The sequence below is a fragment of the Sparus aurata genome, chromosome 2 (genome assembly GCF_900880675.1).
Source record: "Sparus aurata chromosome 2, fSpaAur1.1, whole genome shotgun sequence".
In the NCBI taxonomy this organism is placed as follows: Eukaryota; Metazoa; Chordata; class Actinopteri; order Spariformes; family Sparidae; genus Sparus; species Sparus aurata.
The window spans coordinates 2,248,600-2,267,458 of record NC_044188.1 but is presented as its reverse complement, the minus strand read 5'-3'; the positions used below and the strand labels follow the sequence as shown (position 1 = coordinate 2,267,458).

Genomic DNA, 18,859 nt, shown 5'->3' with positions numbered 1-18,859 from the left:
TTATTTTTATCTTTATTTCTTTATTGATGCTGTTTTAACTGTTGCTTAAATATAAATAAAGCACATGTCCCTGTTGTTTGGCTAATAAATGATTTTCTAATCTTCAGCGCAGCTGCTTACACACCCTTATAAAGTCTCTCCTCACATGTGCAGAACCTGCCTGAGAAACTTCATGTTTTAACTTCTCTTCAGTATCACAGTGATCCAGTGACGGCTGTCTGCACATCCACAGGTTCACTGCTAACAGGAAGTGCTAACAGCTGATTCTGCTGAGTTTTAATGTAGTTTCTTTAATTTTTTGTGATGTTTTAAATGAAGTCTGCAGCTTCTTCAGCGGTTTGGGAGAAAGCTGCAGAGCTGTTCTGCTGTGAAGCTCCAGAAGAGTCACCTGACTTTATATCCTCATGTTGTTTTAATGTGTAAACTGTCACTTTTTAGTTTAATGATGTTTACATCAGCTCAGCTGCTCTGCGTTTACTGCTACTGTTAGCATGCTAACACACTCAATACAAAGTAAACATGATAGCTCATAAATATTAGCATGAGAGGATTTAAGAATGCTGATGTTAGCATTTAGCTTAAAGAGAGAGAGAGAGAGAGAAAGAGAGAGAGAGAGAGACAGAGAGAGAGAGGAAGTGGAACTCGTCCTCTCTCTCTCTCTGTCTCTCTCTCTGTCTCTCTCTCTGTCTGTCTCTCTCTCTGTCTCTCTCTCTCTCTCTCTGTCTCTCTCTATCTCTCTCTATCTCTCTCTCCCTCTGCAGCTCTTCATATGTTGTTCAGAGTCTCATCACACAGTCTGAATTGTTCTCCAGGTGAAGAAACATCTGTATGGGAACCTGACTGAACATCTGGCTGCGTATATGGTGAGTACACACACACACACACACACACACACACACACACACACATCTTTATCTTGTTTCTCTCTCTGTTGACTGAAACATCAGAACTATCAGAACTGATCAGAAACTGATCAGCGAGCAGTTAAACCACGGCGGCGTGAGCAGATGAAGAGGTGTGTAAGAGACAGGAAGTGTTCTGACCCGGCTCAGAGGTTTCCTTCAAACCACAACCGCAGAACTCGTGAGGGCAGAACTCTGACATCTGAAGAAGAAAATCAGGATGTGGAGTGAAGAGTTAAAGTCATGAAGATTTAAGTAACAGCATGTTGTCAGTGTTGGTTCTGAAGTTAAGATGTTTTTATTTAAACACCAAAATAATATGAATGTAGTAAAAGTTCTTTAAAACAGCAGTCAGGTCCGTTTCTGACCCATTAGAACCCGTCAGGCTCAGAGATGAGTCATTAATCACAGAACAACAGCCTGATTCTATCGCTGAAATATAAAACATTAGTAAATAATGGCGGTGTCAGCCTGGTTCTGCCCGTTAGTGTCTGATGAGGTCATCCACTGGTTCTGATGAGACTGACTGAATGTTCTGCTCGCTTTCCTCTGCTTTTTAAAAAGATGAAGAAACATTAAACAAACAGAAATATCACTGATCAGAGAAAAATGTCTCAAGACACAAATAACAAGCGGGTCAAATATAATATCAAAGTATTGATCCGGATCAGAAAAACTTCAGTTACAGAAACGTCTCCGTGTTTCAGGAGCTGATCTGCAGAGTTTGGAAGAAATCGATAATAACAAAGTTTTGTGTTGATCCGTCTGACACGTTCTGTCAGCTAATCAATCAAAGAGTTTGTCTTCTGTTGTGAACTGCTGCATCAATGAAACTGATTGACTGATTGTTTTAATCGTAGCTGCATTGATTCATTTTGTTCAAAGATGATTCATTGAATCTGAGGTCAGAATCTGAATCAGCAGTCAGTCGACACACACGATGACTTTGCTGTTGGCTGTGAAACAACAAACTAAATGTGTTTAAAGGAAACAATAAAACTATATAAATATAAATAAATATAAATATATTGTGATCGACAGGAAACTAAAAATTTCTGAATGCTGGAGGATTTCTGTGAAATGTTCAGACTTGATCTGAGAATGAAAGATTAAATCGATGGCTGGATCAGGTTCTGTGAGGAGGTTCTGTGAGGAGGTTCTGTGAGGAGGTTCTGTGAGGAGGTTCTGTGAGGAGGTTCTGCTGTCGGCGCCGTGAGATGGATCAACTGTTGAGTTACCATCAGGCAGCCGGGGGAGGTTCTGCTGGAGTCCTGCAGTCTCTACGGTTCTGTCGGGTTTATAATTAGGTTTCTAGGCAAATGATTTGTGTGTTTTGCGTGCAGTGTCGTTTCCCTGCAAGCCGACCACAACAACTCTCATCATGACTCAGTCTGCAGATATTCACTCTGTGTTCTGGTTCAGTGGAACCTTCAAACCAAATCTCCTCTTTTAATAATCAAACGGCTGAATTCTGAAACTTTGTTCTGCAGCAGCGGTCCAAACGCAGAAGAATTCATCCTTCAGGATCAAGACGAGGCTCCTTTACTTCAGATAAAACTCGATGTTTGATTTAAACTCAGACAGAAAGAAGCGAAGAGAAGAAAGTCTGACAGCTGGTTTACTGACAAACATTAAACCACAAACAGGAAACCAACAACAACCAAACAGTTTCCACGAAATCTAAAATCTAATCTCGGTTTGGACTCGTTCATCTGTAGAGGTTCTGCTCAGTGCAGTCAGGAACCAGGCTAGCTGCTTCCAGTCTTTATGCTAAGCTAACGAACCTGCTGCTGTCTGTAGCTTCAGTTATTATTCTCAGTGTGGACGGGTCGTTACTCAAGACACAGAACCCGCTGTGATTGGGTCCATGTAGGAACTATTTTCTGTCCGTATCACCGTGGAGAGGAAACGTGCATCCACTCCTGGATGAGAGGCTAGCTAACTACGCTAACCAAGCTAACCAAGCTCGCTAACGCTCTGCTGAGTGGTTAATGTTTACGTCCTGTCTCGTTCTGCACGGTGATACAGAGATAAAATAGTTCCTGCATGAAGCGTCTCACAGTGAGCTGTCACACCACTGTGGTTAAAATGTGACTCTCACAAATGTTGATCTGATAATCGTTTAATCTATTATCATGTTTCCTCAAAACACTCGCACAGATCTCCAGTGAAATCATTGCATCACTTCCTGTATCAGGTCCTTCAGGACGCTGAAAGCAGAAGTTGATTTCTGCAGCTGAACAGCATCTCGTCCTCCTCCGTCACTCAGAGCGAAACTGTGAGTCATCTCCAGAATCACAAGAGACGCTCAGCAGAACCATGAGGTCCAGTTCATCAGAACCAGAGTCGTCATACTGAGAAGTAAAACCTCTAAAAACAGCCAGTGTTCAGTTTTATGATGATGCAGCTCATCCAAGAGTTTATTCAGCTGAAGGAGGACAAAAACTCACCCAGCCCCCCGCTGGTTCCAACTGATTTCTGGCTGGTTTCAGCTGGTTTCAGCTGGTTTCACTGATTAAGGTTCAAACTGATTTCAACTGGTTTCAAACTGATTTCTGGCTGGTTTTCAGCTGGTTTCAGCTGGTTTCAACTGGTTTAACTTTGGTTTCCAGCTGTTTCAGACTGGTTTCAACTGATTTCTGGCTGGTTTCAGCTGGTTTCAGCTGGTTTCAACTGATTTCTGGCTGGTTTCAGCTGGTTTCAGCTGGTTTCAACTGATTTCTGGCTGGTTTCAGCTGGTTTCAACTGATTTCTAGCTGGTTTCAACTGGTTTCAGCTGGTTTCGGCTGATTTCTGGCTGGTTTCAGCTGGTTTCAACTGATTTCTAGCTGGTTTCAACTGATTTCTGGCTGGTTTCAGCTGGTTCCAAATGGTTTCAGCTGGTTTCGGCTAGCTTGCAGGAAAATATAATCTTCATAAAGATGATTTAACTTTTGTATAATCATCTGAAACTAGTGGAGCTTTTCCACCAACATTAGTAGGTCAACCTGCTTAAGATCACCTACTGACCCGGTTCTCACCTCTCTCAGGTGAGACTGATTTGTATCTAAGCGTCACGTTGTTTGAAAAAGTTGTAATAGAAGAAAAAACATCAGGCTGCATCCCAGATCCCGTCCTCATTCACCAACACTGGATGTTGATAACACGTCATCACTCCATCAGAATTTAGCTTGTTCTCCGGGTCTACGTTTGGATCAAAGCCGGGCCGAGGTGATAAAACCCGTCTCTACGGCAGAGTTGTTGACCCGGGTGTGAACGATGAGTTTACACACAACAGACTGACCCGAGTGGGTTTAAGTGTTAATGAGTCCTTCATACCCACAGAGGGAGCAGAACCTCTGACACACGGTCCACCATGTTTCTACAGGAGCCCAGAAGGGACAAACCAAACTCTGACACCAGTCACCTCACCACTGATCCTTCACACTGGACCTTTACGTTTTGGGGTGTTTAATGCCCTTATTTTCAGAAAGAGATGGAGAATCATATAAATAAAGATCCCGGCCGGTTCTGTTGGACCGTAACTCAGCCACCCAGACTTTTTTAGAGGAGTGTGTTTCTGAAGCTGCAGTTGGTTGGAAATGGTCCGCACTGTGTTTATACTGCAGCGTGCTGATGCTCGGACATGCTGACAGATCTCTGGAAGTTGTTTTAACCGCAGATGTTTCATGTGAAGTAATGAGGTCAATATAAACACAGGAAGTGAGAGACGAGACCCAATTTAACATATTAACGTGATTTCGAAGAAGAAGCCTAAATGTGATCGCGTCACTGTTGAGAAGTTGCTCTGAGGTTGTTTGATTTGAAGCATTTGGCTTCTACAGAAGTCCAAGACCGGGTCGGGTCGAGAGGACGGCTAAAAATAACTGAAGGAGGACAGTAAAACAAACGGCGGTCCAGTGTCGTCCTCCCTCGGCGCTGACTCCATGTCCTGTTTTTATAAGAGTGGATGAAGGAGGACCAGAGTGTGTGTTGGACCGGGATGAATCAGTGGTACGAGGGAAGTTTGTGTGTGTGTGTGTGTGTGTGTGTGTGTGTGTGTGTGTGTGAACAGGAGATCAAGATGATTGTCATTTATTCATGTGCTTCAGTGTAAACAGAGGCTTCATGAACATAAAAGGCTTCTGTGGAGAGTCGAACAGACGGAATCTGCTTTGTTGATATTTAAATGATAAAAGAGTTACTGGACACCAGACTCCCTTAATGAATCCTCTGATTTTAAGAGTTGTTGAGTTAAAACAAACTTTGTAAACATTATGAAACTCGTTTATGACAGATTCTAAATCACTGGAGCCTTCTTATAAATTCAGCATTAAATGTGATACATGATGCAGACTATTAACCACAACATCACCAGACTCCCTTATCAAATCATCTAATTTAAGGAGTTGTTGTGTAGCGTAAAGCTTTATAAACATTATGAAACTGTGTGTGTGCATGACTGACAGATTGTAACTCATTGTGTCCTTGTTGTAAATTCAGCATTAAATCTTTCAGCTGAAGTTGTTTGTCTCCTTGTAAAAAGTGTCAGTTTGTGGCAGCATGTCTGTACCAGCCTGTCTGCTTCTGTGTCTAAAGTGCTAAAGTCTTACCTGCCAACATTGATCAGCTGTTTGAACACACTGTTTACACTGATTTCACCATTTACACTCCATTTATGAAAGAAGAAACATGTTATTGATCTAAACATGTCACATGTTACAAAGACACTAAACAGTAACAATATAGGCTCCTTCTTTGTCCCCGTGGAGAAAGTCCCCAGACTCCCTTAACAAATGTGTCAGTTTAGTGAGTTGTTGAGTTGGAGACACTTTATAAACTCTGTGAAACTCTGTCTCTGACTCATTCTGCATTATTTGGACCTTCTTGTTCATTCAGCAAATGTTCTACATGAACTTCTGTCTGTCTTTGAGTAGAAACATGGAGTCTGTTTGTCTCTGTGGTGTTTATTTGCATAAAGACATCTGATCACAGGTGGTCAGTCGGCCGGATGTTGATCCAGGTCTGAATCTGAAGAGGTGGACTCATGTTTTCGTTTCCTGTGACTGTTGCAGGATATCTAAGATTGGCAGAAAAGAGACAGCCATCATGGTTACAGTTAAAATCCCGTCTCCCGTCTTCATCCACACACACCTCCTCCTGCTCCTCCTCCTGCTCCTCCTCCTGACCCCCTGCTCCTCCTCCTGCTCCTCCTCCTGCTCCTCCTCCTGACCCCCTGCTCCTCCTCCTGCTCCTCCTCCTGCTCCTCCTCCTGACCTCCTCCTGCTCCTCTTCCTGACCCCCTGCTCCTCCTCCTCCTCCTCCTCCTGACCTCCTCCTGCTCCTCCTCCTGCTCCTCCTCCTGACCTCCTCCTCTGCTGCTGTAATGATCACTACAGCCACTAGAGGTCGCTGCCTCACAACAAGCAGCTGGATCTGTGTGGTCGTCTGGCTGCAGCGCTGGTCGTCATCATGATGTTCACGTTGTGTTGTTTGTGTGTTTGCAGGGATGGATCACCTCAACTCCACCCACCCTCCCACCAACCAATCAGACTACAGCAGTGTCTTCACCAACCATGTCCTGCCGCCGCTGTACTTCATGATCTTCGTCTTCGGGGTGTTTCTGAACGGCCTGGCCGCCTGGATCTTCTTCAGAGTCCCCAGCGACTCGGGGCTGGTGGTGTACCTGAAGAACATGGTGGTGGCCGACATCCTCATGCTCTCCACCTTCCCCTTCCGGCTGGCGGCTCAGCTGGGTCTGGGCGGCTGGCGCCTCCATGTGATCATGTGCCGCTACACGGCCGTGCTCTTCTACTCCTCCATGTACGTTGGGATCCTCATCATGGGCCTCATCAGCCTCGAGCGCTACGTTAGGATCGTCAGACACACGTCCTCCTCCACCACCTCCGCCTACAGGTCCCGGATGGGTGGGGCGGGCGTGCTGCACCTCCTGCAGAGTGTCAGCTTCGCCCGGGTGGTGGCCCTCCTCACCTGGAGCCTCCTCCTCCTCAGCGTGCTGCCCAACGTCCTGCTGACCAGCCGGCCTGCGAATGAACATAACGCCCGTCGCTGCATGCAGCTGAAGACGGAGCTGGGCGCTCAGTGGCACCGGGCCTCCACCTTCTTCAGCGTCAGCCTGTTCTGGCTGACCCTGCTGGTCCTCGCCTTCTGCTACACCTCCATCGCCTGCCGGGTCTACCAGTCCTACCGCCGCGTGAACCGCAACAACAGCGACGCCCGGCGTAAGTCGAACCGCAGCATCTTCAGCATCCTGGCGGTGTTCTTCGTCTGCTTCGTGCCGTACCACGTGTGCCGCGTCCCGTACACGCTGAGCCAGACGTCGCCGTCTGACTTCAGCCAGAACGCCCACTTCCTGCTGTTCCAGCTGAAGGCGGGGACGCTCTTCCTGTCGGCGCTCAACGTCTGCCTCGACCCCATCATCTACTTCCTGATGTGCCGGACCTTCAGAGAGTCTCTGCTGAGGAAACTGTCAGGAAGAGGCAGGAGGAGATCCCTGACCACGGGCCAGAGTCTGAGCAACGTCGAGGAGAGGAGGTGAGGACAGAGGAGACGAGGACAGAGGAGACGAGGAGAGGGATCACGTGAGGACAAAGTACCTGTCCTAACCGGACTGTAGCCTCCTCAGTGTGGCGTCGTGTGTGATAGCGAATAAAGTAGAAGTGGAAGGATCCGTCTTGTTTCCTGGAAATGAATATCTGAGTCTTTTGATTTTCCTTCTGTTTGTGATCGTCTTCGTGTTCTAATGTGAAACTTTAGATCTGAAAAGGAATGTTTATTAATGCAGAACGATGTAAATATATATCACGTAGGATTATCACAGTTTCTTTTATTTATTGTTAAAGATCTTCAGGAAGGTGAAAAGAACGGAACGAAGGAGGACGAGAGCAGGAAGTGGTGATGTGGAAGTGAAAGTGGACGACTGGGCATCAAACCCACGACACCAGACGCTGCTGCTGCGCTCGTGTCCCTGATGGTATCACGCTTTCAGTGGATTCAGCTGGTTTGGTTTTCGAGGTCACATGAGTCAGTCGCCTCTGACGCTTCAAATCATCTCAGAACTGAAACCTGCAGGAAGAATCTGATCTGAGGACAGATTGTGTGTCATTGTGTGACAGGAGAATAAACTGTGTTTATGTTTTATTCCACACAGACGTGTCTTCATTTACTGACTTTGTCTTGTTCACCACTGAAACTGCTGCACTGCTGTTTGAGTTTGATTATAATCACGTGTTTACACTGACCTCTGGTGGTCACAGGGTGTTACTACACTCACGGTTCAAAGTGACCACCAGAGGTCAGTGTACACAAACAGTTAGACACAGACGAGCCACAGTTACAGTGTGCAAACATGTTATCACTGACGGTAATATAGACACAGAGGAGCTCATTAGAGCGCATACCTCCACTGAGGCCTATGACGTCTGATCCAAAAACAAAAAAACATATTTAAATCCACTGGATCCAGATTTACATCAACCACCTAAATATAAAATAAAAACAGAAAAATGTTTTCATCAGGATCCTTGTTTTATTCCCTGAGAAGTTAAAGACAATATGACACAACATCACCAGACTCCCTTAACAAATTGACTGATTTTAGGAGTTGTTGAGTTAAAACAAACTTTAAAAACATTATGAAACTCTATTTATAACAAATTCTAAATCATTGTCTCCTTCTTGTAAATTCAGCATTAAATGTAAAACATGAAGCCAACTATTAACCACAACATCACCAGACTCCGTTGACAATTCAGCTAATTCCAGATGTTGTTGAATTAAAACGAACTTTATAAACATTATGAAACTGTGTCTCTGACAAATTCTGACTCATTGTGTCCTTGTTGTAAATTCAGCATTAAATGAAAACATGAAGCTGACTATTAACCACATTTCACCAGACTCCCTTATCAAATCAGCTAATTTAAGGAGTTGTTGTGTAGCGTAAAGCTTTATAAACATTATGAAACTGTGTGTGTGACAGATTGTAATTCATTGTGTCCTTGTTGTAAATTCAGCATTAAATCTTTCAGCTGAAGTTGTTTGTCTCCTTGTAAAAAGTGTCAGTTTGTGGCAGCATGTCTGTACCAGCCTGTCTGCTTCTGTGTCTAAAGTGCTAAAGTCTTACCTGCCAACATTGATCAGCTGTTTGAACACACTGTTTACACTGATTTCACCATTTACACTCCATTTATGAAAGAAGAAACATGTTATTGATCTAAACATGTCACATGTTACAAAGACACTAAACAGTAACAATATAGGCTACTTCTTTGTCCCCGTGGAGAAAGTCCCCAGACTCCCTTAACAAATGTGTCAGTTTAGTGAGTTGTTGAGTTGGAGACACTTTATAAACTCTGTGAAACTCTGTCTCTGACTCATTCTGCATTATTTGGACCTTCTTGTTCATTCAGCAAATGTTCTACATGAACTTCTTTCTGTCTGTGAGTAGAAACATGGAGTCTGTTTGTCTCTGTGGTGTTTATTTGCACATATGAGCAGGAAGAGAGATCTGATCACAGGTCAGATCAGAGGCCTGATGTTGATACAAGATACAAGGTTTTATGAATATAAAAATGAAACCTAGTTAAAGTTTCAGTTTAGAAACAAGGTTTTCACAGTGAGGTGTTTCATTTCAGCCCTGTGAGAACATGAACAGCTGATGTTGTTTTATCACCAGGTGAAGTTTGTTTTGTTCTTTAAACTCAATCAGCGAAAAATCAAAATGCAAAGCAGCTTCTGTGTTCCTCCGCTCAGCTCAGCAGGGAGAATCCCCTCGTATAAACTTCCTCCATCAGACAGGAATGTTGTTCCTCAAACACACACACACACACACACACACACACACACACACACACACACACACACTAGAAAGCTCTATGAAACAACAACAACAACAGGATTGAACAGATTAGTTTAAAGAGAAGTTTCAGAGTCATGCTGCGAGTTGAAACACATTCAGCGATGGATCAAATGTTTTCGTGTCTTCAGTGTAAATTTCTAGTTTAATCATTAAACCCCTCGTCAGTGTCGGAGCCGTCACAGGTCAGCATCACTTCTTCTTCTTCTTCTTCTCTTTAACCTCCAACATTTACACACTGACTGATGAGAGAGTGAGTGAGGATCTGCAGCTCAGTGTTGACATGACGAGGATGTGGTCTCACTGACCTACTTACACATGTGTCGTGTTTTTTCAGAAGTTATAGTATATATATTGCATGAATATCAGTGTTTCAAAACATTTCCACCCTGTTGCTTCACAGTCACATCTTATCGATGGTTATTGATCGCAGGCACGTCGCCTGCAGACGATTCTCTGTCGGTTCTGTTGGTACCGGATGAAAAACACTTTATTATTCTGAGACAGACAAATTATTTCCATTATCTGAAATTAAACCTCAGCACTTCCTGTTCATCTATCAACAGTCAACACGAACAGAGTCAGGTCTGTACAGTCAAAAAGAAGCCTGCAGCTGGTTAGCTTAGCTTAGCATAAAGACTGGTAAAAGAAACAACAAAACAGAGATCCCAAACTGATCTGGAAAGACTTTATTTAAACCTCGACCATCTTAAGAAATGGTCAAAATAACGTCTTTTTAAATCAGACTTCACGTACTTCAATAAATAAATAAATGGGTCAGAAAACCTCAGATAAAAATACGCTCTTCACATGTGCAGAACCTGCCTGAGAAACATCACATTTTAAGGTTTCTTCAGTATCACAGTGATCCAGTGACGGCTGTCTGAACCATAGACATATATACATAGACGCCTCATTGAGCGGGTTGGCCCGCTGCTGCGATACGTCAACGTCGCCGCCATATTGGAGGAGGCAGATCCGCCCCGTGAACTACTACGAGTCAATGGAGTGAACTTTATAAAGCTCCTTCTACAAAGTGCTATAAGTTAATGTGTCTCATTTACACATTCACACACATACGGATATATTCAGGAAACAGAGGAACCAAAAACAACGTCTGTAACGTTCTCTGAGGATTATAAATGTTAGCTAATCCTCATATGTTCAGTATACAGGTCGGCACCAAACCATTTTATAATGTTTTTATGAGTGTTTACAGCTGCTAATGTATGTTACGCTGTTACTGTGATGATACATGACAGTTAAATATTTAATCTGTCCACAATAACCACATCCTGACATGCAAATGTGGCATCTGTGTGAATCAAAAACACCGTCATTTTATAAATACAGTGATTTTTGACTAATAATATCATGGCGACAAAAATAAAGTCTGCAAATCAAGATGAGAAACTGCAACAGCAGTGAAGAGATACACACCATGACAAATATGGTATAAAATAACATTTCATGGTAAAAAATTAGGCTACTATTATAAATATGCACCATATATAGTTTTCAACATCATTATTAGTGAAATCATAGCAGTAGTATTTTCTGCATATTCTTGACTTTGAATGGGAGCAGCTGTAACGCATGAATTTCCCATCGGGGATCAATAAAGTATTTCTGATTCTGATTCGTATATTATGCAGTCAGTTGTCCATATAAAGTTAAATTAGATTAACCAAGTTGACAGTATGGCGGACAGATGTCTCATTTGCATGTCAGGATGTGGTTATTGTGGACAGATTGAATATTTAACTGTCACGTATCATCACAGTAACAGCGTAACATACATTAGCAGCTGTAAACACTCATAAAAACATTATAAAATGGTTTGGTGCCGACCTGTATACTGAACATATGAGGATTAGCTAACATTTATAATCCTCAGAGAACGTTACAGACGTTGTTTTTGGTTCCTCTCTGTTTCCTGAATATATCCGTATGTGCGTGAATGTGTAAATGAGACACATTAACTTATAGCACTTTGTAGAAGGAGCTTTATAAAGTTCACTCCATTGACTCGTAGTAGTTCACGGGGCGGATCTGCCTCCTCCAATATGGCGGCGACGTCGACGTACGGTCCAGCGCTCAATGAGGCGTCTATGTATATATGTCTATGGTCTGAACATCCACAGGTTCACTGCTAACAGCTGATTCTGCCAAGTTATTATGAAGTTTCTTTAATTGTTTCTCTGTTTTAAATCAAGTCTCAGCTGCTTCAGTTGTTCAGCAGAATGCTGCAACTCTGTTTTACTGTGAAGCTCCAGAACTGTTCTGTGGACCTCGACACGTCACCTGACTTTATATCAGGAGGAGAGGAGGACTTTATATCATCAGGAGGAGGAGAGGAGGACTTTATATCATCAGGAGGAGGAGAGGAGGACTTTATATCATCAGGAGGAGGAGAGGAGGACTTTATATCCTCAGGAGGAGAGGAGGACTTTATATCATCAGGAGGAGAGGAGGACTTTATATCATCAGGAGGAGGAGAGGAGGACTTTATATCATCAGGAGGAGGAGAGGAGGACTTTATATCCTCAGGAGGAGAGGAGGACTTTATATCATCAGGAGGAGAGGAGGACTTTATATCATCAGGAGGAGAGGAGGACTTTATATCATCAGGAGGAGGAGAGGAGGACTTTATATCATCAGGAGGAGGAGGACTTAGGAGGAGAGGAGACTTTATATCATCAGGAGGAGGAGAGGAGGACTTTATATCATCAGGGAGGAGGAGAGGAGGACTTTAATCATCGAGGAGGAGAGAGACTTTATATCATCAGGAGGAGGAGAGGAGGACTTTATATCATCAGGAGGAGGAGAGGAGGACTTTATATCATCAGGAGGAGAGGAGGACTTTATATCATCAGGAGGAGGAGAGGCGGACTTTATATCATCAGGAGGAGGAGAGGGGAACTTTATATCATCAGGAGGAGGAGAGGAGGACTTTATATCATCAGGAGGAGGAGAGGAGGACTTTATATCATCAGGAGGAGGAGAGGAGGACTTTATATCATCAGGAGGAGGAGAGGAGGACTTTATATCATCAGGAGGAGAGGAGGACTTTATCTCATCAGGAGGAGGAGAGGAGGACTTTATATCATCAGGAGGAGGAGAGGAGGACTTTATATCATCAGGAGGAGGAGAGGAGGACTTTATCTCATCAGGAGGAGGAGGGGATGTAAAGAGGAGAGAGAGACCGACATCATCATCGTCTGTATGTGACAGATAACCACATGACTCCGCCCCCTCCACCTCGCTGCAGTTCTTCCTCGTCTGAGCTCTGCAGGAGGAAGTCAGACAGTTTTTCCTCTCAGAGCTTCACAGTGACACACAGACAGGTGAGCGCTGCAGGTGAGTCTGCTCTTCACACTCTGACTGAACTGATGTGTTTTATACCTGTGACATACAGTAGCTGCTGAATGTAATCTGATTACAGACATATTCACTCACATGAGAGTCGTTCAGGTATTTTTCTGTCATGTTTTGGTTTGTTAACTGACCTGAAGTCTGTTTACCTGCTGTGGTGGAACAGGTGTTTAGTTAATTTACAGAAGTAGGAACAATCAGTTAGAAGTGATCAGAACCCTGACGGCTGCTGTCACTTCCCTCTCAGCTGTCACTGCTTCCTGCACGCAGACGGACGATGCTTCAAACATCTTCTGAAACTTAAAGAACAGTTTGTTTTGGGTTCGACTCTCTCAAAAACATGGGTCACAACCAGTACCTCTCAGAGTCCAACTGGACCGGAAACTGGACTGGAAACTCGGCCCAGTGCGTTCAGGTCGACAACTCGGCTCAGGTCTTCTTCATAGTCTACTACAGCCTGGTGTTCCTGGTGAGTCTCACATATTCACATTCAGACAGTTTCTTAAGAACTTAACCAAACTGTCAAATCAAATCCTGTGAATGTCGTCGTCAGGTGGGTTTGTTCCTCAACGGCTTCACCCTGAAGGTTTACTTCTGCCGAGCTCAGCAGCAGGTGTCCAGCAGCGTCACCGTCTACCTGAGGAACATGGCGGCAGCTGACTTCTTCATCAGCCTCTGTCTCCCCATCCGGATCGCCCACTACGCCAACAGATCCCTCGTCGTCAGCCGGATCTACTGCAACTTCGGAGCCTCCGCCTTCTACCTGAACATGTACGCCAGCATCCTGTTCATGGGCTACATCGCAGCCAACAGGTAGGACGGCGAGCATTCCTGCACTTCCTGTTCCCTCCTCTCAAAGTCAGTTCAATAGATACTCCACGTTTAATGTGTTTTGTTTACAGCCTAACTTCAAAAGTCACAACACTGAGGTGACCAGTGAAGATTATTTTGAGATATTTTCTGCAATAATTCAAAATCTGACTAAAATAATCCCCAAGTTTCTTTGTGAGGGTGCTAACGGCGATGCTAACTTCCCGGTTATTATCCAGAACAGTCGTCTTTGCAGCGCTAGCAGTGACGGACTAAAACAAAACAAAAAGGAAAAGGGCAACAAAACACAACAAGAGAAGAGTCTCAGTGAGTTTCATCTCGGTATCATTTTTGTTTTTTAGAATATCCTACTGTACGAGACAGCAGACATGAAGTTTAGCCTCCAGACGCTAACAGAGACACTCATTAATCCAAAACACTGGCGTCTGTCCCTCCCCTCCCGTCTGTCAGTCCAGTCAGCCACAACGAAAAAAAAAACATCTAATGTTTCTGATATTTGCATTCAAAATTCTCCAGAACACATCAGCACCACGAACACTGTCAGGAGGTAAAGATCAGCAGCGGGCATTAGCGGCTAGCTGTCACTCAAAGAGGCCACGCCCCTTAATTATGCAAAACTTGATAAGCCTTAAAGGAGTTTTATTGAAGTTGTGATGAGGAGATCGATCAGTGACAGAAACCAGCCGGTTGTACTTCAGCCTGCAGAGACGAGGCTCCGTCTTCAGAGAACCAGGCGAGTAAAAGTTTAGCAATTTGGGACTTTTGTAAAAGAATTTTAGTTGAGATAAGCAGGATTTAAAGAGCGATACGATGCCCACACAGTCACACCTCACTTACAGCTGCGTGTTGCCTGGTTTCTGTATGATGGTCTTGAGGTGGGCGTTTGTCGTCAATGTTGTGAGATTTCAAAGAAAATGAAATGTGGGTGAGAGGCGCTGAGTCAGACTAACACAGAACAGTCAGGCTGCATTTTACTGCAACGATGCTGGTTGGTTCACAGCGTCGGTCGACCACTTCCTGAAAGCGATACTTTAAATTCCTGAAAGGTTAAATTCATTTGTGATGTGTTTGTCACGATGTGTTTGCATATCAGGAGGAAACTGTTTTATAGCTCCAGCATATTTTTCCATCCTGGTTTGGAGAGCGAGGAGACGATCCGAGTCCGGACTTCAGACAGGTGACAGGTTAAACCCGGACACCTGCAGCACAGAACTGACCACAGAAACAACAGAGTTCAGACTCTGAGTTAAACAAAGTGACAAGATAACAAACCTCAGACTCTCAGTTCAATCTGGAGTTCAAACAATGTAACGGACGAGGATGTGGTGGGACGAGTTGTGCTGCAGGGTTCAGATGAAAGTGACCAGCGTATCTGCACAGATCTGAGCTCACGCTGCACTCTGGTTTATTTATTTAAACTTCTGTTAAATTCATCCTGCAGCTGTCGTCCAGACAGTGTTTTAATAGTGTCCTGTTTGCACAATGTGTTCCTGGTTAATGTAAGTTTGGAGGTACGGAGTAAATTTCTCAGTAAATAAATTAAAAGCCTGTTAAATTCATCAAAAACAACATTTAGAATAATTAATCTAATGTGACATAAATGTATATTTGTTTTAATTCACTTCTGTATGGATTTACAGTAGTAACAGCTAACTGCTGCTAGCTGCATCAGTGACTGTAGCCACTGTTAGCTTGTTAGCTCAGTTAGCCGTGCAGCTTGCTGGAGCACCAGCGGAGTGTCAGTGCTCAGGCCTGGGGCTAGCTGGTTAGCATGCTAACTTCAGTAGATGTATTATTTGAATGTTTTAAACTAAAACTCTTCCACCTTTAAAGTATCACGTGTTATTTCCTGGGTGGTTAACCGCCGTCACACGCCGTCACACGCTGTCACACGCCGTCCCCTCGTTTGACGATGAAGCAGAAGTGTGTAAAGAAATGTGAAAAGTAAAAGAGGAAATATACGTTTGGAGAATTATATCAGGGAGACAATGCAAAAAGGAATATAATACTTCAACACAGACATCAAGAAATGTAAAAATAAAAAAGGCAAATTAAATGTGAAAGTTAATGATTATGGAGGCAAATCGAAGCAGAGAAACGCTGAAGTTTATTCAGATGTTCTTAGTGCATTTCATGACATATTCATGTATTTATTGAGCCAGAAGACAATTTATCCGTCCTGAAGTCCAAGTTTTTACTGGAAAACAAATGTTTTAATATGAAGTGAGAGAACGTGACGAGCAGCTGCAGCAGCTGATTGAACAGATTAGATAAAGAGAAGTCTCAGATGAAGAGAGATGTCTGAGTCACACGGCTGCAAAGACAACATCATCGAGAAACGAGTTGAAACACATTCAGAGATGGAGCGAGTGTTAAAGTGTCTTCAGTGGAAATATATAGTTTAATCTTTTAACTCCTCGTTGGTATCAGAGCTGTCACAGGTCGGCCTCGCTGTCGCTGCTCAGCTGCTCCAGGATGTGAAACTGTGACCACCACATGTAAAACAGTATCAGCCATCAGTGCAGAGAAGCTGATCTGTGCTCAGATTATATCAGTCTGATAGTCACAACTATTTCAGAGCTGTGGTTCTCCTGACTTCCTCCTCACATAGACTTCATGTTGTATCGTTTCTACAGCGGCTGTACGTGACCTCCTGGTTACCATCACAGTCCTGAACACGGCTGTTCTTAATGTCCAACAAATATTAGAGAAACAACCATAAACAATCAAAGAAACTACATTCAAACTCAGCAGAATCAGCTGTTAGCACTTCCTGTTAGCAGTGAACCTGTGGATGTTCAGACAACCATCACTGGATCACTGTGGTACTGAACAGAACTTAAACCATGATGTTTCTCAGGCAGGTTCTGCACATGTAAGGAGCGTCTGTTCTGAGGGATTATAAGCAGATTTATATGTTTATATTTATATATTTATTAGGGTTTGTCAAAGTTAACGTGTTAATAACGTGTTAACACAACATCCTCTTAACGCCGTTAATTTTTTTAACGGGCGATTATCGCTCTGTATTACGATTAATATACGATTAATCGCGATTAAAAAAAGTAATCGTTTGACAGCCCTAATTTATATATTTATACCTGGTTTGATTGGAGTCTGCAGCATCATCATCTGCTCAGAGCGGCTGGTTGTGATTGATCTCCTGATCTCTGCTCTCGTCCTCCAGGTATCTGAAGATCGTCCATCCTTTAGGAAATCACGTGCTGCAGACGGTGCGAGCCGCCCACATCGTCTCCATAGTAACCTGGGTCGCCCTGTTGGCCATGACGGGCACCTACATCACTCTGTCGCTCGCCACCGAGGCCGACCGGCCCTCCGTCAACAGCACGGTGAGCTGTGACGTCCTGCACAGTAAACAGCTCAGCCTCTATTACAAGATCATCCACACCTTCTCCGTCGCCATCTTCCTGCTCGTCCTCGTCTCCCTCGTCTTCTTCTACTACAGCACCTCCCGCAGGCTGTCGCTGGCTCAGCAGAAGCAGCCCATGTCCTCGGGCTCCAAGAAGCTCGCCAAGTCTCGCAGGAACATGCTGGTGCTGGTCAGCGTGTTCTGCGTCTGCTTCGTCCCGTACCACCTGGTCCGACTTCCCTACGCCTTCCTGAGGCCGTGCTCCTGGGGTCAGGCCCTCTTCTACCTGAAGGAGCTGACCATCATGGGGTCGGTGCTCAACGTCTGCCTCGACCCGCTCATCTACTTCATCTTCTGCAAGGCCTTCAGGTCGCAGCTGAGCCTGAGGAGGGTGTTCAGCACCACGCAGGCCACCGGGCCGGCAGACAGAACCGAGAGGAGGAGCAGCGACGGGCGGATGAGCACCATCAGGGTCAACAGGAAGACGTCGCTCAGCATGACCACGAAGCAGTTCAACATTCTGTAGCTTCATGTCATCAAACACCAGAGACAGCAGCCACATCTGGACACACGTGTGAACACTGACACCTGCTGGGGACCAACAGAACCGCCACAGAGACTCAGTTCTGTTCTGTCGGCTCCTCTCAGACCTGAGGCGGGTTTAATGTTTACTTCCTGTTGGGTCGAAGGTTTGTTAGTCACACACACACACACATGAAACAGAACCACAGTCAGTGTGACAACAAGGATCAGGACATTCTGCCGTGTTCTGACCCACAACGAGGTCTTCACAAGTTCTGACCTGATCTAACTCAGTCAGATCGACACAAAGTTATTTTAATCAGAACAAAACGACGCCGACGCTTTAAAAACAACAAAACCTGGCAGGTGATTGGACGAACCAATCAGCTGCAGTCTGACAGACGGTGATGTCACTCCTGCACTCTGGCGCCCTCGTGTGGTGGCAGGAGACTCTGGGCCAGGTACTGGAGGTTCTGAAGGTCCAGAAACATTAAATCAATGACTCAATAAATGAATTAAAACGCCATCAAATGCACCGTAAATAATAATGACTCTAGTGAAATACAAGTGGTTGTTTTATTTTCCTGATGTAAATATCTTTGTTTCATATTTATACTGTTTATATTCTTGTTGCTTTTTCTCCTTCTTATATTATTTATTGTGACTGTTTTTATTTGTTGCTGTAATAAAACGCATTTCTCTGTTGTTTGGCTGATAAAGGATTTTTTTTATCATATTTTAGATTATTTGTTTTTTATTTGCTTGTGACATATTTGCTGATTATTTGTACAGTGACGCAGAAATACATAAAGAAATGTAAAGAAAACAAGAAAATATGTGGAAATTAATGAATTAAAATGAACAAATAAAAGATCAAATGGAGAATTAAAAAAGGTTTGAGGTGAATAAATACAGACGGAAATAAAAAAAAAGAAACATTGAATGAGATTTTGATTATTTGACTCATTTGTTTGTGTCTTTGTTTAGTTTTCATCATTGATT

General features: G+C 43.8%; 2 protein-coding genes across 3 annotated transcripts; both read left to right on the top strand.

The window, feature by feature from the left end:
* Nucleotides 1–739: 739 nt before the first annotated feature.
* On the top strand, nt 740–8,047 carry LOC115597681 (P2Y purinoceptor 14). Its single transcript, XM_030443854.1, has 3 exons — nt 740–863; nt 6,389–7,436; nt 7,745–8,047. The coding sequence occupies exons 2-3, from the start codon at nt 6,391–6,393 to the stop codon at nt 7,758–7,760; spliced, it is 1,062 nt and encodes a 353-aa protein (XP_030299714.1). The 5' UTR covers nt 740–863; nt 6,389–6,390; the 3' UTR covers nt 7,761–8,047.
* Nucleotides 8,048–12,896: 4,849 nt separating this feature from the next.
* LOC115597671 (P2Y purinoceptor 14-like) lies at nt 12,897–18,800 on the top strand. Of its 2 annotated transcripts, none has more exons than XM_030443839.1 (4): nt 12,897–13,106; nt 13,382–13,603; nt 13,688–13,947; nt 17,153–18,800. In XM_030443839.1, exons 2-4 carry the CDS (start codon nt 13,475–13,477, stop codon nt 17,859–17,861), a joined length of 1,098 nt encoding a protein of 365 aa, XP_030299699.1. In that variant the 5' UTR covers nt 12,897–13,106; nt 13,382–13,474; the 3' UTR covers nt 17,862–18,800. The 2 variants fall into 2 exon arrangements, with proteins under 2 accessions (XP_030299699.1, XP_030299690.1); XM_030443830.1 differs by having other exon boundaries at nt 12,897–13,119.
* The last annotated feature ends 59 nt before the right edge of the window (nt 18,801–18,859 follow it).